The sequence below is a fragment of the Cajanus cajan genome, chromosome 11 (genome assembly GCF_000230855.2).
Source record: "Cajanus cajan strain Asha chromosome 11, NIPB_CcT2T_4, whole genome shotgun sequence".
Lineage (NCBI taxonomy): Eukaryota > Viridiplantae > Streptophyta > Magnoliopsida > Fabales > Fabaceae > Cajanus > Cajanus cajan.
In genome coordinates this window covers 18,815,038-18,835,853 of record NC_138527.1, presented here as the reverse complement: position 1 = coordinate 18,835,853, position 20,816 = coordinate 18,815,038, and the positions used below count along the sequence as shown (strand labels likewise).

The following is a 20,816-nucleotide window of genomic DNA, read 5'->3' as shown; positions in this document are numbered from 1 at the left end:
TATAATGATATGCACATTTCATTATTCTGTGATAACTTTTTTTTATGCCAAACAAATGAGAAATGCAAGCTACTATTATGTAATGTGATGACAAATAGGAAGAGAAAAAATATATAAATAAATAAATAAGTTTGTTGTTATTGTGTTATTTGACTAAACGAGTAGAACATGTTCCCTTTTTGGCCTAAAAAGGTTATCCTAATTATTTCAATAGCTCTATAAGTTATTCTAATATCCACTCTCTCCATATAGGAAGGTCTAAAGTTCTTAAAAGGTTCCTAGAGGCAAGGACCCTCCCTCGAAATATTAACCCCAACAATAGGTAAACTATCAGAAGCGATAATATCCTCGAGATAGGATCAAACTCTAGGTGAGGCCTTCTTGATAACCAAACAAGATATACATCTAGAAGGTTACCACTACTTAACCTCTTTGCTATCCTAGGTTGCGCTCAAGTACGGGTATAGGACCCCACTCATAAAATGCATAGTGCTTGAAGGGAACAATTTTTAAACCACTAATCTTGCCAAACGAATAACAAATAAAGGTATTTACCCTATGGTTCAAAAATACATGCAAAAAATATTTATAGAATAAACAAAACATAAAATATTAACGAAATAAAATATATATAGAAAGATAAACAAAAGAAAATCAAAGGATGAGATAAATAAATTTAAAGTTACTAATATTTTGCTTAATTAATTATAAAGGCTTGACTCTCGAAAATCTCCAGCGAAGTCACCATCTGTAGCAACCTCGATTGCCATGGGGTGGCAAAACAAATTTTTAAAAAAATATGGAGTGCCACCAATGTTTATTTTTCAAAAAAAAAACATTGAAAAAACTACAAAATAGAAAATGGTCTACGAAAATCAGATGTCCAATTCGAGAGTCGGTTACGTATAAAGAAGGTATTAGCACCTTACAACATTTATCCTAAGACGAAATTAAACAAATTATTTATAACTTATAAAATATTTATCTCATCCTAAATTAAACAAAATTAACTATAACAATCAAATGTATTCTATTTAACTAGTGTGTTTATTTTATAAAAATTATAATTATTATTATTATAAAAAAGGAAAGATAATATTATGTGTGTATGTATATATATATATATAGGCTCGACAAGAGAGACATCTTGCTCCTACGTATCTCCATCTAAAATGGAGAATCAGAGTTACATAGTTCTTTTAAAAAAAATTATTTCTTAATTTAATTTAAGATTTCTGAACTATCTCAACTCATACATCTTGAAATATAAAATTGACAAAGGTTTATACCAAAATCGACATTTAATTTTGATTGCAATTATTGTTATCATATTTACTCGTGGTGTCGAATCAATTCTTAATAAATTTGTTATAATACCTTTTAGTATTTAGCATAATGTTATGGCAATATTTTTAACACTTATAAATTATATTTTTGGTTAATTTGGGAAGATAATAAGTTGTCACAACTTATATCTTTAAACTCTAGAATTACAAGAATATTACATTCAAGTGATTTTTTATTCGATGTTATAATTTTGAATTATTTTCTTAATAGATTATAAAATTTGACTTAAAATAGAGAACATAATTTATATCATATATTATTTTTAAGGATCTTAAGACTATCACCTTGTCACAATGTGTGTCTCAATAATTTTAGAGTTCAAAAAGATGTCATGTGATAGAAACTTCTTGGAGAATCTAGTTGGCTTTGGCTTCTCCTCCAAGCTCCTCCCTAGATCTTTGGCTCCTTGGATCTTCTTAAGTTTTTCCAAAGCCTCCTAAGGTAGTAGAGACTTCAGTTTTCACCTTGAGAGGTGAAGAACACTCTTCAAGTGATGCCACTTCTTGGAAGAAGATGAATCACTTCAAAACTCACCACACTCTTATATGAAGAGAATAAGAGAATTCGATTGAAATCAAAGAGAGTTTGAGACTTTTAGGGAGAGATAACTCTAAATATGAACTCGAAAATTCTCACTAAACATCCCAAAAGTGTTTACAAAATGAAAGAGAAGCCTTATATAGAGAGGAGGTGGCTTGTGGTGCAAGCTAGTCGAACCATAGTTCAAGAAAAACTATGGTTAGCCTTATTACACTTAAGCTAACCATCTTAGTTACTTGGAAGCTTTTGGAACAATCTAAGCTTGAAGCTTGTAGATCAAGTTAAGCTATAAGCTTGTAGCACAAGCTAACCAAGTGTGTGGGAGAAGCCAAAGGCACAACTCAACCAAAGAGAGCTAGGCGAACTGGGCTTGTATTCCTTCACTTAATCCAATCCAAAAATGTTGGAATTGATTTAGTTAGGTTCACCTAATGAAGGTGAGACCTAGCTAAATCAATTCCTTGGATTAAATGGAGCAAAACAAGTCTAATATGCCAAAATTAGCCTAGGCCCACTAAAGACCCAATTGCTAGCTTCACCTACACATTTTATTATTTGTCACCCCACTTCTACTACTAAAAATATGAAAATCAATGACCCATAATACAAGGTCAAATTGAGCAAAAGTCTCCAAGTAACATACCCTAGAATCCTAAAGGGATGACCTATAAGAAAAGAAAAAGGGTTTCTCATAAATATAAAGGCAAAATACACCTATACAAGTAACTACTATGTACAAGTACTATACAATGTATATACAATAGAAGCTAAGGGACTAATAAGAGGAATCATACTCAATGCTCATGAAGAGCATAGATCTAAGAAGTACCTCTGTAGAAGCCTCCTTTAATCTCTTAGCGAAAGACCCAATAATCTTCATGTATGAGCTCTTCTATGGATCAACCTGCACCCTTTTTGGTCTTATCTCTTCCAAAGGGATCCTTAGGGATTAAGTTTCCATCATCATGTCTAATTAATCTCCTCCTTTTTATAGAAAATAATTAACCTAATAAAGGTGAAAACTAGATATTTTTAATATGCTGATAAATTAAATCTTGTTAAAACAACTAAATATTAATTATTTGTATCTTCAATTAATGGATACACAAAATAAATGTATTTTATTCATTGCTATTACTTAATTATCTTAATATGTCATATATAAGGAGAGAGATAATTTAAAAGAGGTCATGCACATGAAGAATGGAAAAATGAAAAGCTGTAATGTACTAGAGACTCGCGCTCTCTCATAGTTAATATTTAAAATCTATGGCACGAGGTGATTTTCACTTACTATATCTAATAAAAAGGAAAAGGAAAGATGAGGAACTAATGGTTAATAATACATTGAAGCAAGATTGGGTGTAGAAACATATAAGAAATAGTTTTAAAATAACTTACTGTAACCACATATGGTTCAAGCATTAAATTATTATGTCAAAGAAAACTAAGGAAAAATTGTTTATGAAAGGAAGGTTACATCAGGAACAATGTTTTATCAAACATAAACTTATAAAAGAAGAAGATAAATGTTGAATAGTTTTACTAATTAGCATGAAAAATGGGGGGGAAGAAAGGGAAAAATCATACTTGTACCGCGTAAACTTAGTATTTGTGAGAAGATATTGAGTGAGCAAGAGGAATCCTAATCCGTGAAGTGAAGAAAGAAGAAGACGAGCCGGGGCGTGCCTGTCCTCTTCTACAAAATGAATTCATACAAGTGTTTTCATGTAATAATGATATTTTGTCTTTTTACTCTTTCTGCAGTTGTTTTTTTTTTAGTGGCGGCGGGTAATAATACTTATTGAATCATGTATATAACATATAGGGTGGCGTCGCTAACAATTGCAGATGAAGGGTAGCGCTTTCCAAAGGTATAATGACGTTGAAAATTTCACCTTTTCTCTCTTTTTCTTCTTTTAAATTCTCTTTCAATTAATATTGTTAATTTAATTTATTCACTTTTCTTAGCTAGATGCAATCCAATTAAAACCGCAAACATGTAGGAGTGGTGCACAAGACTAATAATCATTTTTGTATTTTTAAATTCTTTTATTTTATTTTCATTACACATATTAATAACTTTGATTCATTGTAATTTAAATATTTATTAGATATATCAGTCGGACGAAATTAAGTGTTCACATCCATATTCTATTTTTTTCTTTTACTAATTACACTCTCTATGTTGCCACTATTCTATTTCATTTTTTTTTTAAATATGGACAGCTTAGGTGCTTCTAGCAAGTGAGGACGCACTCGACCATGTATTCATTGAGTTGGATCTTCTTCGTTGGGATGGGACCAAGTTTCCATTAATACCCTTGTCCCTAGTGCATACATGGATCTATACTAGTTGCTTTCCCACTTCTAATATGTTCCTGTTTAGAAACACTTCTCTTGTCGCTCCTTCTTCAATCTTCTAAGTCTTCGGTACCGACCGAATACTATTTCCAAAGGGTGGGGAGGGTACCTACAAAGGCACTCCAACACTCAAGTAAGTGTTTGATATAGAGCAATAAAGGCTTTTATTGGGAAAAATTCAAGTCCCACATCGACTAGAGATTAGGCAATTGAATAGTATATAAGTGGAAAGCAACCCCTCACCTTACAAGCCGGTTTTGTAGGGTTGAGTTAGGCTTAATCCACTATTCTAACATGGTATCAGAGCCATTTAGATCCACTTTAAAAATGGGTCACCCACCATTGATGCATGTCTCATAGGCATGAGAGGTGTATTGGGAAAAATCCAAGTCCCGCCTATCCTAGATCATTAAAAAGGGTCACCTACCATTTATCCACGTACCAAGCCCAATAGTACTGGACGTTAGGGGGTGTATTGGGAAAAATTCAAGTCCCACATCGACTAGAGATTAGGCAATTGAATAGTATATAAGTGGAAAGCAACCCCTCACCTTACAAGCCGGTTTTGTAGGGTTGAGTTAGGCTTAATCCACTATTCTAACAGCTTTTATACTAGATAAATCATACCTCATTTTTTCCCATCACCTGTGTATTTATAGTGACGTATCTGGGCCTAGTGGGCCTTCTGTCTTGGGAGACGGGTAATACTTTGGTTAACCTTAATCTCCCTTAATTAAGCACGATAAACATTGTGTAAAGGATATTCTAATCTATCATATTTTCCATGTGAATTGATACACTTTGGGTCTTCGGCCAGGCTTTTAACCGAAGAGGTGTTCGGTTGTTCGTATGACCGAGGGGGTGTTCAGCCAAGCTCAAGGCCGAAGGGGGGCTTGGCCATGCTCGAGGCCGAAGGGGTATTCGGCCATGTTCTCCCTTGATGCTCTTTTGACTAACTTAGGAACACTTCGGTCAAGCTTAAGGCCGAAGGGAGGCTCGGCCATGCTCAAGGCCGAAGGGGTGATTCAGGTGAGGACTTCTTCAGTTTAGGTGTTTGTTTCGACCCCTTCTTTTAGCCGAAGGGTAGTCGGCCTAGGGTTTGGCCGAATCCCAGTACACAGCCCCCCCAAGCTGGAGGATGAAAGACGAAGGGGTTTAAGTGTGATGTGACTTTTGATGGGTTTAGGGTTTCATTACGTGTCTAGAGAGTCGTGCCCCTTGCTGTGTGATTGTGATCGTTGCATGCTTGGCCTTCCTCGAGTTTCGTGCCCTGGCGTGGTGTCTTTTCGTTTCCAAAAGCATTTATGAGGGGCTTTTGGGGTGCCGGGGTTTGCCTATAAATAGGGTGGTAAGGTCACAACCCATCTCACGCTTCCTATATAGTAAACACTCTGCCCCAACGCCCTCACTGTTCTAAGCCGAATACTCGTGAAGGTACGTTTGCCTATATTTCGGTCAGTTTTCTTGAGGTAATGGCAGTCGAAGGGGTCACTTTATCATCTGGGTCTTCGTCCGGTGCCAGGGTCTTGACTCATAATGTCGAGGCCGAGGTCTTGGAGGGTTCCCCTAGAAGGTTGGGGTCAATTAGTAGCGAGGAATCCGCGAGTTCCTCGTCCGGATCGGATCTTCCTAATGCCGAGATGAATCCTCGGGATTATAGGCAGAAGTTTCCTCCGTGCGAGATTCCGGGGTATGAATGGGTTGATGGGGAGGTAGCGGCCTATTTCTCGCATTTTTATGAGAGGGTTGTCGTGGAACGCCTTCTTAGTGTTTGCACGTTGGCCCGATGGGAGGATTCGGACCCATATCCGGTCATGTTGCGTCGGTGCCGAGCTGAAGGCCCTGGGGGGCCGACCTGGTGTTTCTTGCAAATCAAGAGGGTCAGGGGGATTTCTTTTACATGTACGAGTGTTTCTTTCGAGGGCTCGGCATGTCCCTCCCTTTGGATGATTTCCAAATGGGAGTACTTCACGTTTTGAACATTGCGCCGACCCAATTGCATCCGAATGGGTGGGCTTATATGCAAGCGTTCCGAGTCCTTTGTAAATACCATTATATAGAGCCCAGTGTAGGTCTTTTTCTGCATTTTTTCTACACTCGGCCGTCAAATAAAACAGTTAAGTGGCTTTCCTTAGTTAGGCATGCCGACCGACCACTACTGAAGCGCTTTACTTCCTCTTTCAAGGGCTTTAAATCGAGGTTTGTGAAGGTTATAATAGACCCCGTTGTCGGCCGAAGTTATTTCTACGATGCCGAGCACAAGCCCCTGTTTCCCTTTTACTGGACCCAGCAACCTCGAAAATACGATGATTTTCCGGTGGAGATGATGACCGAGGCCGAGGTTTCGGCCTTGGATTACTTGAAAGGCCTGCCTCGGTGGATCTCAACTCGGCTGATGGTGCTATTGCCCAAATCGCCTCGTCCTCGTTTTGAATTAGATGGTATGTATTGATTTTTCTGACCAGCGTTCTTGTTAAGTTGATGTGTGATTGTTTGATTTTTGCAGGTTGGATGGCTCAACAAGGTCTCGGCCTTTCCTACCGTCAAGCCTTGAGAAACCGAGCCCCGGTGGGGACTTCGGCCGATGACCACCGCAGCGTGGCAATTGATTCGGTTCCGGGCGCCACGGCTGCTCCTCGCCCCACCCCTCAAGACGTAGTCCTTCCTGACCCCGCTGGAAAGAAGAAATGGGACAAGGGGAAAAGGAAGGCCGACGCGGGAGGTGTGGATACCAATCGGCCCAAGCACCGACGGGAGGAGAGCCCCTCAACCGACTTGGCCATCCCCTTGGCCATTGTCGCAAAAGATTTTCTATCCGAAGAGGTTCGGCCAGCCCGGATGATATCGTCGGATCTGCTATCCGAGTAGGGTCATCGGATGCTTGACTATGCCGCCCCCTCGACTCAATGGGCCATGGCTTGTGAATTGCAAATCTGGGCCACGGCGATACTTAGGAAATTGGCCTTGGAGCCTATGGCCGATGTCCACAACCTCCGAAGGAGTTTGGAGGAAACAAAGACAGCCTTCCAACAATCGGTGGAGGCGCACGAAGCCACATCCAACGAAAAGTTGGCTTTGGAAGCTGAACTGGCTCGGCTGAAAGAGGCCTTAAATGAAATGGAGGGCCGAGCACTTGTGACCGAAGAGGCCGAACGCATGAGGGTCCGGGAGGTGCAAGAGATCACGGCCCGGGAAAAGCAAGCAAAGGTCGATGCCGAGACTACCATGGCCAGCTTTTGGACTGATTACGAAAACAAAATAATCAAGGAGCACGAGGCCGATTTTTGGCATGCAGTCCGACAAGCAACCCACTTTGGCACCTTTCCTCGCGACTTGTCTTTTGAGTTGAGCAAGGACTTTTTCCAAGGGGCGTTCATGGACTTTGTCGATGCCCCCGATGATGCTGAGTCGGATGAAGTTGCTCCACCTCGGTCGGCCGCCCCTGAGGATCCCAGGGCAATGGTGAATGATGACGAGGAGACCGAGCAGACTACAAACTCCGATTGAGGAGCCTCGGCGCTTTACTTTTTTGTTGTACATCTTTTTTGAGGAAGATGTATAGATATAGGGTGCTTTTTTGTTTCTTTAGTTTGTGGTTCGACTGTCGGCCACTTTTGATTCTTTGGGCCATTAGATCCATCTCACTATTGTACCTTCGGCCATTAGTGTCGCTTTAATGAAGTATTTATTTTCCACCTATTCGGACTTTATTTTGTTTCCTGCTACACTCGTATATATTCGATGTTGCTCGAGTCCTTTGTCAATTAAATTCCTAAATAATCGAACTGGCTCGGATTTGTATTGACGACTAGGATATTTCACAAGTATTCCCTTGGCCGAATGGGGCCGGATCCCCACTTCTTTCTTGGTTGGATATCGGTCGTATCTTCATTCGGCCAAGTGAGGGTTTAGTACTCGGCAATTTTGTGATTATAAATCGAGTGAGGTACTCGAGAGGGACTTGTTGTTTTTTATCCTTGGCCGAGCGAGGTAATCGGGAGTGGCTTAATGTTTCATCCTTGGCCGACATACTCGGGAGGGGTTTTAATGTTTTATCCTTGACCGAGTGAGGTACTCGGGAGGGCTTTGATGTTTCATCCTTGGCCGAGTGAGGTGCTCGGGAGGGCTTAAACTATTCATCCTTGGCCGAGTGACGGTACTTGGAAGGGCTTTGATGTTTCATCCTTAGCCGAGTGAGGTGCTCGGGAGGGCTCGAACTATTCATCCTTGGCCGAGTGAGGTGCTCGGGAGGGCCTAAATTGTTCAACCTTGACCGAGTAGTGGTACTCGGGAGGTATTAAGTATTCATCCTTGACCGAGAGGGTACTCGGGAGGGACTAAGTATTCATCCTTGACCGAGAGGGTACTCGGAAGGGACTAAGTATTCCTTCTTGACGAAGAGGGTACTCGGGAGGGGTTAAGTATTCATCCTTGACCGAGAGGGTACGCAGGAGGGACTAAGTATTCATCCTTGACTGAGAGGGTACTTGGGAGGGATTAATTATTCATCCTTGACCAAGAGGGTACTCAGGAGGGATTAATTGTTTCGTTTTTTAAGATTAACTTGAGAGAAAATGTAATATATTTCCTCAAAAAGGGGTTTGTTTCATTGATGTGCAGCCTCGTTAAAAACCTTTCCTCAGTAAAGCCTCTTTCACATTTTTTAAGAGGAAAAAAACCTGGGAAAGGAAAAGAGTGCCCCGAAACAATTACATTAGGGTTGCTAACTAAAGTAGTGCTTCAAATGTGTGACGTTCCAATTTCTTGGGATGATCTTTCCATTGAGCTCTTCGAGTTTGTAGGCCCCATTATGGAGATTGTGCCGTATTCGGAAGGGACCGTCCCAATTGGCAGCCAACTTGCCTTGGGCCCTGTCCTTCCTTGTTGGTCCGGCCACTCTCCACACAAGATCGCCCTGGTGGAACTCTTTCAGCCTGATTTTGGTTTGGTGTTTGCGGGATACCCTTAATCTGCATGCTTCCATGTTGATGAGTGCCCGTTCCCATGCTTCTTCGATCAAGTCAAGTTCCACGCTGAGTGCTTCGACGTTGGTTTCCCCTTCAAATTGTTGCCGCCTTAGAGATGGTTCCCCTATTTCGACTGGTATCATGGCTTCCGTCCCAAATGTAAGTCGGAAAGGTGTCTCTTTTGTGGAGCTTTGCGGAGTGCACCTGTAAGCCCATAAGATTTTCGGCAGGTGGTCGGGCCATTGTCCTTTGGCTTGCCCCAACCGTCTCTTTAGCTCTTTTAGGATGACCTTATTTGCCGCTTCGGCTTGACCGTTGGACTGGGGGTGTTCCACCGATGTCATTCTATGTTTGATTTGAAGTCCGTCAAGGAACTCGTTGAAACGACGATCTGTGAATTGGAGGCCGTTTTCGGTGATGAGAGCATGGGGCACCCCGAATCGAGTAATGACATTCTTCTAGAAGAACTTTTGTACATTATTTGCTGAGATAACGGCAACCGCTTTTGCTTCGATCCACTTTTTGAAGTGATCCACGGCCACTATCAAGAATTTGACTTGTCCTTTTGCCGGCGGGAAGGGCCCCAAGATATCCATCCCTCATACCGATAAGGGCCATGGGGTCGTGATGAAGTGTAAATCCTCGATTGGCTGGTTCGTTAGGGGTCCGTGTTGTTGACAAGGTTTGCATTGCTGAACGAACTTGGTACAATCAGTTGTTAGGGTTGGCCAATAGTAGCTGGCTCGGATAACCTTCGTGGCAAGGGTTCGTCCTCCCGAGTGGGTTCCACATATGCCTTCATGGATTTCTTAGAGGACGTACTAGGCTTGTTCGGGTGCTAAGCACTTCAGTAGGGGTGACGAGACACCCCGCTTATATAGCTCTCCAGCTATTAAGGTATACCGTGCAGCCATGGTTCTCATCTTTTTTGCTTCAAGTGGATCGATGGGTAGTTCTCCTGTTGAGAGATGATTTATTATGTCGGTCATCCAATCTGGGGTTCTTTGTTGGACTTGTAAGCATTTGGTTTCTCCAACGCTTGGGGTTTGCAATTCTTGCTGCATTATGATGTGCAAGTGACTAGTCTTCTTACTGCTTGCCAGCTTGGCCAATTGGTCCGCTCTTGCATTGAGTTCCCGGGGTGTGTGTTCAACGTGGACGTCGTCGAAATTGTTCTTCAGCTTTTGGAAAGGATATTCTAATTAAGCACGATAAACGTTGTGTAAAGGATATTCTAATCTATCATATTTTCCATGTGGATTGATACACTTTGGGTCTTCGGCCAGGCTTTTAGCCGAAGAGGTGTTCGGTTGTTCGTATGACCGAGGGGGTGTTCGGTCAAGCTTAAGACCGAAGCGGGGCTCGGCCATGCTCAAGGCCGAGGGGGTGTTCGGTCAAGCTCAAGGCCAAAAAAGGGCTCGGCCATGCTTGAGGCCGAAGGGGTATTCGGCCATGTTCTCCCTTGATGCTCTTTTTCCTAACTTGGGAACACTTCAGGGTGTTCGATCAAGCTTAAGGCCGAAGGGAGGCTCGACCATGCTCAAGGCCGAAGGGGTGATTCGGGTGAGGACATCTTCGGTTTAGGTGTTTGTTTCGGCCCCTTCTTTTAGCCGAAGGGTAGTCGGCCTAGGGTTTGGCCGAAGGGTGTATTCCCAGTACATAATGGCATCCCACCCATTATCTCCATATGACTGATTTACAACATTGTGGGTTGCTCGCATGAGTTCAGCATCACTTAACAATCATTGGTTGGATCAATTTGATAGCAATAAATGCACCCACTTTTAGAGAGTCAACACTAGAGTTTTTATCCATTTATAGGGAGTGAAAGTAAGAGCCTTCTGTAGATGAGGATGAGGATACAGATGAAGATAATGATGATGACCCCCCTACTATTATGGTCTAGAGGGACTAAAGCAAGAGATGATGTTGGAAGACTTCAACATATTGTTATGGTTTGAAATAGTAGAGACTATTTAGAATGAAGAGTACCAATAGGTTTTACTGGCATTGCCTTCTGAGGTTTCAAATTAATGGTGTTGCAAGGCACACACTCACTGGTGAGGGTGGATATAATCCTAGCTAATCCAAGGCCATAAATATTTGGGACCCCACCCTAAGAGTTCTCCACCAATGGATAGCAGGATCCATCCATGGTTGCTTCTAGAGTGATAGAACAATCACTACAAAAGATTTAATTCATTTATGGTGTATGTCCACTGGACAATGGTGTAATGTAGACCTACCCTTCCTCTGCCACTATCTTTCATTAGGAAAGAGGTTGCTCAGGAACCAACAGGGACACATTGTGGTAGGTTCCTTGGTTTCTACTATTGCATACCGCTTTGGATATTTTGGATTATTATCTTCTCAAGGATTATTTATAGAAGCTATTGGAGAGTCCACATTGTTATGGATGAGGTTAGGCACCTTACCGTTATCTCCAAGGACCATCATGGCCATCATGACCATCAAGAGGAGGAAGGAGGAGAGGACCAAGTTGAGTATGCACATGCAGAAGACCAATTTCGAGAGACCAATCCTTAGCCACTCATAGTGTATTTTTGGAAGCAACTTTGTATGCATTTATTTGGCCTTTTTTACCTTTGTATGTATCTTATATTCATGTTTTGGCTTAGATTTATGATAGTGATATTATTTGATGATTGTTGTAATTTTTACTCAATTTTTTATTTTTACATACCCACATGAATACTCTATCTTGTTTAGGCCATATCTTGAGCTCCCAAACTCTGATTGGAAAATTCTTGGTACCGTTGGAAAGCTTAGAGGTAGTGCTACAATTTCTTTGTTGAAGTCCAGAGCCAATTAAAATCGAAAGAGGTTCAAAAATGCAGTACAAATTTTCGGCCCAGTGCAATTTTATTTTGTTGTTTCTAGTTAAACTTTAATAACTTGTAATTAGTATATTAGTGACTTAATTAGTGGACCGGAATTTATTTAGTCAGACTTAAGTCCATTTAGTTGTCTATATATAAGTGTAATTAAATTGGTGTGAAAAATCTTTTGGACCTTATATTTTAGAACTCTTGCATTACAAGTTTCTTTCATTTTTTTCTCAACTTTCTTCTCTCTCACGAGTTCTATCTTTTCTTTCTTCTCTAGCTGAAACTCTTTATCTTCTCTCCATGCAGATTTGTGAGTTGATAACAATGGAGATGTGTGGCTAAGTTTGATTAATCGATTCAAGTTTACGATTACACGATAAATTCCTCTCAAATCCAAATTTCCCTCTCCTCTTTTCTTCTTTTTGTTCTTCAATTAATTTCAAATTCAATTCATGATTGTGGACTGCATTTTTTATTGATTGAAGAACATAATCATTTCAAATTAGTTTTAGAACACCGAATTAGATTCAATTCAGATTGAAACAATGTGAAACAGATTTGTCTTCGTAGGATTTTCATAGAGCGCGATTGTGTTCTTCATTCCATATTTCGAATTGAATATTAAACAGTGAAATTCGTATTAATTCTTAATTATGTGGTAATTTGAAACTTGAATTGGTGTTTTATCCAATTTGATTGTCAAACTCATAATTTTGCATAATTAAATTGCAGTTTTACAATATGTTTTAATTTCTACACATAAATTATTTGTGAAAAATCTCCTTGTTAACTCTTGATAAATTTTGAATTTTTGTGAATTGTTGTATTATTTTAGTGCTTCCAATTCATATTCTAGTAAATTAAAAGTTACATGATCAAACTCTTTTGATTATTGGAACATTAGAATAATAGAATTATTGTAAAATCATGATCAAACTATTTTCACAATTTCCTATTAAATTAAATTATTAATTTAATTTGCTTTAGCGTGCAAATGCTTTATTTTTAAAACAAATCACTTACGATCAATTTGGTTTTTTTTTTTAAATAAGGACTATTAGTTTCTTGGAACTATAAGGTTGTTAACAATTTCAAAAAGTATAATTGACTAGAATGATTTGTAATTCTTGAATTTTATCTTTGGAAGAATTGGAGTAATAAGTCACAACTCTCATACTTTTTACCACTGAATTTTTAATAATAATCTTTCAACTCTTGTTTTTAATCCCTAAATTTTATCATTAATCTCAGCTTATTCAAACCGTTAAAAAACAATAGTAAGTTAGTAGTTACTTAAACCTAATCCTTTGAATCCGAAATTTGGACTTTCTTCATTGTTTCTACCGTGATAAGGAGGTACCCGTCCCTAAAGTGTATTTCTCCCGCAATAAGCAACTTCAATTTCCCAGCTTGTTGGTAACCAGAACCACTGTTACAAGTAACATGTTATATACACTATGCCATTGCCATGCATGGCATGGTTCTGTGTTCTCTCTTCTATCTGGTTTCTATTCTCCTTCATTTTGAACTTCACCTTCCATTTCTTGAACTTCAAGGATCTCAACTCTACGGTTCATCTTCTTTTTTATCTTTATTGCAACATCGGCTGGTTCAAATCTGCCAAACACGCATACCCTGCGTTGCTGCTTCTCTATCAAATGGTTCTCTATCACTTTAACACGCAACAAGAAAGGTTGTTAACATTTTCCAAGTTTTCTTTAATAATGAGTTTAATATCCATACACAAAGTAAATTTGTTAGACCGTCGATCAATAAAAAATTACAACAGGTAAAGGGTTAGTTTGTTTAAAATTTTAAAGAGTAGTTTCTTTAAAAATAAATAAATAAATAAATAAAACCATATAAGAGTTGTTTAAGAAAACTTAATACATCATTTTCTCATGAAGTTCTTCAAAATTTTCAATTAGATTTTTAAATTAAAATATATAATATATATATATATATATAAATTAAGACTTTTATTTTTTATATTTTTATAATTTAGTTTTTTAAACAAAAATTCATTTACGACCTAAAAGTGTATATGTAATTTTGTAATAGCAGATAATTTCAATGAATAGAGATTAAAACGTGATACATATGGAAGATGAAATAAAATAATAATATAATGTTGTTATCATGGTTGAAGGATATAAAGAATATTTTACAAAATTTTATAGAATCAATGTAAAGAATTTATAATCTGGGAGACAAAATCTATAACAATAGATAATGAAGATACTTTCATTCCCACTTCTATTTTTTATATCCATTTTTAAGAGACCATTTTGCTCTTCATAATTCCTTTAAAACATAAACCAATAAAAAAATTTGTTTTCACATTTTAGTCTTTTAACTTCAATAACTACAAATTACATTTTTATTGCAAATGAAAACTTTTATTATTCACATAATTGTTTTTTTCTTTTTCTTCTCATCTCTTCTTATAATCAATACACAATTATTCCTAAAATAATTTTATAAAAAATAAATAAAAATATGAAATGTCTCGATCATATTAATTATAATAATATAAAAAGATGAACGACTTAATCACAAATTTTTAATTTAAAAGCTTAATTAAAAATCATCAAAAGTTCATAACTAAATGATGTACTAAATCAATAATAAATAATAAATAAAAAAACTATATCTTCCTTTAAGAAATAGTTAGGCAAATAAACTCAACTTTTTAAGTAGTCATTGTGAAAATTAACAAAATTGTTATATATAACAATTTGTGGCTGAATCACAACGTAGGTTTAATGTATATACTATTTCCTATAATGATAATTCAAGTCTTTTACCTTTCATCCTTAGAATGATTCTCCTTAATTTTCTGCAACAAGCATTGCAGTCAACGTTGATTCTCATGATCATGCAGCAATACTGCAATTGTAAATAAAACCAACCTTAAAATCAACAAAAACACTGGACCAAAATGATTAACATTCAACGGCCTTTGAAAAGGAAGAATTTTGTGTGGGGAAATTAAAACTTGCCTTTTCTGTCATGGGGTGGGAATTGACGGAACCCACGATTGGTTCTTATTTTGGACAAGCCTAAAGGCAATTGAAAATGAGTTTGAGGGAGTTATAGAATATGAATTTGATCGTGAACATGATCATGGTCATGGATCAACATAATATTTATATTTATTGTCTACTTGTTTTGGAATCTGATTCTCCACGGAGTTGGACTAAGCCATATAAGGTAGTTGTTTGTCTTATAAGTCCATTTATCCTTGACTTCACCTTAACACTTAATTCATTTGAAAACAACATGCAAGGGGAAGCATCTCTTCGGGCACATGGTTTGCATAGCCTTAAGCAATACTAAGCATCTCTTTATTTATTTCCCAAGTTATTTGATAAACAGCATTAACGAAACACCTCGTAGACATCATAAAATTCTAACTCTAGTTCTGTTGCCTTTTTGGAAGAACTTGAAGAAAGTCCCTGACAATCTAACTTTCACTTATAAAGAAATTTTTTTTATTCTTTTCCTTTTATTTTTATCTTTTAGAAATAGTTATGGATAAATTTATCATAACACGTTCTTGTCTCTTTTGACATGTAAATCTCGTGTATCTTTCCATCCCATTTTACAATTTTTATTTATAAACTATGTATTTTTTAGTTGAAAATTAAATAGAATTATCTTGAGATAATTCAATCTATTTAAGAGTTATTTTATCTTTATTCTTTATTATAAGAAAAAATATATAATTTTTTGTTATTAAATATAAGCAAACTTAACTAATTTTATCTTGTATAATGATAATCTCTCTAATAATATCTTTCCTTTAATGTATGATATCTTTTAAATGCACTACTTTTTTTTGACAATTATAATAAAAATAATTTAGAAAAAAAATATTATGAAATTAGTAAAATTTAATATAAAAATAATTTTTTAATATGTATAAAATTAGTTATTTTTGTTTATAATAGTGAATAAAGGGAGTATATAACTTTCTCCCACGAATCAACCCATTTTAAAGATAAAGTGATATATCTAATTATAACTCTACTTAAGGCAAGAATCAAATATCGATCCCTAGTTAAAAAAAATGGTATCAAACCACTTGTCATAACAATTTTTTGATAAATCTATTCAAATTTATTTTTCTACACAAATATTATTTCATATTCATGCACACAAATTTAGATATTAATCCTCTGAAATCTGAATATGTCTATTGAGATTTACTCCATTCAATATAACTCATGTTCAACATGAAATTTTAACGACTCAACCGTTTAATTTAAAGTTCTTAATGCTTAGATCAAGTCTAATTTTATACGTTAATTTAAATTAATGAAATGAAGAATCAAGTAGTCTTCAAATTTTTAAAAAGTTTGCAAACTTATTCTATGCATTAAGAACTTTAAATTCAACAGTTTATAATCATTGAAATTTTATGTAAAATATGAGTAATTGAATAGAGTAAGTCTAAGTAGACTTACTCTTGAAATAACTCATGTTCTACATCAAATTTCAACGATCCAACCGTTCAATTTAAAGTTCTTAATGCATAGATTAAATCTGCAAAATTTTAGAAAATTTGAAAATCATTTGATACTTCCTTTCACTAATTCAAATTGATGGATAATCATAAAATTATTTTATACATTGATTCGAATTAATGAAACGAAGTATCAAATGATTTTTAAATTTTCTAAAAATTTGCAGATTTGATCTATGCATTAAAAACTTTAAATTAAACGGTTAAATCGTTAAAATTTAATGTAGAACATGAGTTATTAAACGAAGTAAGTTTATGTAGACTATATATATATATATATGTGTGTTAAATCATTATATTTTATTTCCTTAATGGAGCCTGCTGCGCTGGATTTTTCTTTTGGAAAAGCTATAGTCACTAAATTGATTAAAGTGGAATGAAATTATTGTTGTTGTTGATGGAAAATGGTTTATAATCTACACCAAACATGTATAAAGTCAGCCCAAGATGGAAAAAAGAAAATCATGGGTATAGACTGTGACAGAATAGATGCACGTGTAACTTTAATTAAAATATTAGTGTATATTTAAATATATTGTATTTTATATTTCTTAATTTTTTATATAGTAAATTTATTGATAATTATTTTTAATATTTATATTTTATTCTTTATATATATATGAAAAAATTACTCTCACTCATCTGGGGACCTAGATCCACCATTAGCTATAGATGATTATGAGCGTGTTTGAGAACCCACTTGTAAATAGATAAAGGAGATTTCACACATTTCTAATCACTAATCACTAAATAAAGAAATAACTTTTTATAATTTTCATGTTTAACTATATTTTTTTCACTTTAAAGAGTAATCCAAACAATATATATATATATAGTTAATCACTTATACATTACTAGTGTAAAATTTTTTTACACTAACAACCAATTATATTTTTTAATTGTGTCATGTCACTATAAACACATTTACTTTTAACAGTGACATGACACAATTAAAAGATATAATTGATTGCTAGTGTAAAAAAAATTTATACTCACAGTATATAAGTGATTAACTCGTATATATATATAATATATATATATATATATATATATAAAACAGCATGCATTGGTATAAAAATTCATTTGAACAAAAAGTTCAATAAGTCCTACTACGTGGATGCCCACGTCTGAGTGATGCAAATTCATAAAGCAATCGCACAACAGATTCAGTCATGAATACAAAATCTTTCTTTCTCCCGTGGCAAATATAATTCATTATGCAATCACCAAACAAATTCAATCATGAACCCACAAATTTTCTTCTGTACATTGTCAAATCAATCTACAAAATATTTCTATGAACATGTGACAATTAGTCACTGGTCAACCACGAGAAGAGCGAAATATTCGTTTGATGATTGCGACTTTGGGGAGAGAATTCCTGTTTATGGGAGTAATTTGCCTTGTGGTAACTTTCCCAATGGATGGTAATCTGAAAGTAAGTGTCACTTTCTTTTCCAAAACATTAACCACCACGGATTCTGTCTCTACTGAAGAATAAAAAATACGTATCAAGAGTTAGCATGAGAAATTCCACTATAATTTTATCATCAGGGTTCATCAAATAGCAAACATTATTAACTAATGTTCTTGCTAACAAATATTCTAAGAATACTGGTTAAGTACCATGAATTGATTTTTAGATTTCATTGAAATAGATATTTTCATTTTCATTAAACAGTTTTCCATTTTCCTTTAATTTTACAGGTGAGAACCGTTATATGAATTAATTGATCTTACAAAAAGCACAGAATCCGGGCTCTTATACTTCTGTTAGTACAAGCAAATCAGACCAGAAGCAAAGGAAAATAATAAAATGAGAGCAATGGCTACTTTTTGTGAACAAATATTTTATAGAATTTAATTAGAATAAGTTTACGATATAAAAAGTTTTATACTCTCAACCAATCATAAATTATTGTATAATTGAAATTCATGAATTACTAAGATTGGTCTAATGACGAAAGTTAAGATAATATACCCAGAATTTTAAACTTGAATTTTGTTGTCATCGGTGTTATTCTTACAAATTAAAAAAAATAAATTATTATACAGAATCTAACTCAGTTGAACAAAGTGTATGATGTTGTAAAATAATATGCAAGTTAAACTTGAGGTGTTAGGTGATTTATGTGACTTTGTTGTTTCCTGTGTCTTAATACTCATGTCATGTGGCTTTATGGCTAAAAGGCAAGCCACTAAAGGGTAAGTTCAGACTACTTAAATTATCAATAGCAAGGGTGGTTGAGAGAAGCAAGAGTTTCCAGAAGAATTGAACAGAAGATTCCAAATGCAGAGTTAATAAGAAGTAAAAAAACAACAATAAATGTGTAATAAATAAAATTTCTCTCACACTTCCTTCCAAAACATATGCCAGCCTATTCCTAGTTGGAACCAACAAGGACCACCCCTTATGATGTGTACCTTTCTCCTCACTCTCTCTCTTCTCTGGCTTCCTCTTAGGAATCAAGTGCTCCTGTTCTTCCTAGGGAAGTTTTCTCTTTGGAATCAATTATCAAAAGAATTTTTTTTATAAACCTTCAAAATCAATCAAAAGTTTGGAAAACAATTGCAACAAAGTATTCCACAAATCCACTCTTAAAAGGAACAATTCAAAATTACATGTAAAGTGAACATAATTACATAGCTAACAAGCTCACCATTCATTTTAGCAATAATGTCAGTAACTCTCTTCTGGCACTTTTCACATTGCATGTCTGCAGAAAGAACAACCTCCTGAACCTGCTTTTCCAACAAAAGAACCAACCCATCAACAAAATATTACAAAAAAATCCATAAGGTGAATATCCTTTTTACTTATATGTACTACTATGACTTTATCTCTAATAGATTTGGATTTCCAACTAGACCAAAAAAACTCAATAGATTTAAGCCAAAAGACAAACCTCTGGCATGGACAAGGACTCCATAGAAGCTAGACTAGTCCCAACAAGAGGAAAACCCTTTGATTTTTTTATACCAACTTCCTTACGCTCCTTTTTAGCACCATCTTCAAAATCCATACCTGTGATTAGGTGTGCAAAATACACATACAGTGCCTTTATATATATTTAATAGGTTTGCAGCTTCAATCCCATCCTATAAGAGAACGATGTGCAGAAAATGATCTATGAACAGATCCTATTGAAGTGATGGAACTACCCCATCTCAATTGTTAAGTAGTTGGTGGGAAAGAAAAAAAAATGTAGAGAGCATAATGGCACAGAATGGTAAAGTGAAAAAGGTTTTATGCCAAATTGACAGAGATTGTTCTTTCACTAACGTGCAGGAGCAGCCCCACATAGTGCTCAATTGTTTTTTTCTTCACAATAATTATTCCCTCAAGGTTGCTTACTAAACCAGGTTCTAAGCTAATTCAATGAATCGATTAAACTAATAGTGTTCAAGGGGTTCTTGGCTCAGCATCAAGAAAGCGACTATGCAAGCCAAGCTGACACTGTTCAAGGTGTAATTATGGAAGGAACTTTCACAATGCCTTGGCTTAAACAAGGGGTAAAGGATGAAGGTTGTGTTAATGGTCATTATTATTTATCTAAGGCGAATGGTAACTAATCGCTTATGAAAGAAATAGAAAGCTTTTGATGAAACCAAAAATAATTATGTTAAAAATATTTTCAAATTTTCAAATTTTCTATGTTAAATAATAAAAAATAATAAAATGCATTGTGGTTTTTAATAGGTAAGATTGAATTTATTTTTAATCTATGGACGTACAAAATGTTTTTAAGAGGGAAAAGAAGATAAGATTACACATGATATATTTCCATAAAGAATAAAGTAAAGCCCCCAATTTTGTCCGGTGTTATTACTCTTCTTCTATGTGGTTCTAAAAATAATAAAATTATTTAGGTAATTATGGGAGTATTGAATATTATTCACTTTAATCTAATATAAATCGATGGTTTTGTAATAAAACTTATTAAAGGATCTGATAATATCCGAAAGATTACCTAATATGTGTTCTAATATAATATTTTTAGAACTACTTTAATAACTTTTTGACTTTAGAATAATACTTGAAAGATAAAATTAACAATTTACTCCTTCCATAAATAAGAGAACAAGATCAAAGGAATTGTTTAGAAATTATTAAATTACATAAACTAAAAACATATTTAAGGATTTGAATAAATATTCTAATTATTCTTGTTAGGATAAGCCATTATCCAAAAGTTTACTACTTGCATTGGATCCACGACT

At 35.6% G+C, this 20,816-nt stretch overlaps 2 protein-coding genes across 2 annotated transcripts; both read right to left on the bottom strand.

Moving 5' to 3' along the window:
• Positions 1–13,373: 13,373 nt before the first annotated feature.
• On the bottom strand, positions 13,374–15,790 carry LOC109797017 (Copper transport protein family). Its single transcript, XM_020356939.3, has 3 exons — positions 15,070–15,790; positions 14,875–14,956; positions 13,374–13,739 (listed from the first exon to the last, which is right to left on the bottom strand). The coding sequence occupies exons 1-3, from the start codon at positions 15,079–15,081 to the stop codon at positions 13,576–13,578; spliced, it is 258 nt and encodes an 85-aa protein (XP_020212528.1). The 5' UTR covers positions 15,082–15,790; the 3' UTR covers positions 13,374–13,575.
• Positions 15,791–17,661: 1,871 nt separating this feature from the next.
• On the bottom strand, positions 17,662–20,228 carry LOC109797835 (uncharacterized). The gene is made up of 3 exons (XM_020357985.3): positions 19,502–20,228; positions 19,256–19,337; positions 17,662–18,085 (listed from the first exon to the last, which is right to left on the bottom strand). Exons 1-3 carry the CDS (start codon positions 19,616–19,618, stop codon positions 17,919–17,921), a joined length of 366 nt encoding a protein of 121 aa, XP_020213574.1. The 5' UTR covers positions 19,619–20,228; the 3' UTR covers positions 17,662–17,918.
• Between the last annotated feature and the right edge of the window lie 588 nt (positions 20,229–20,816).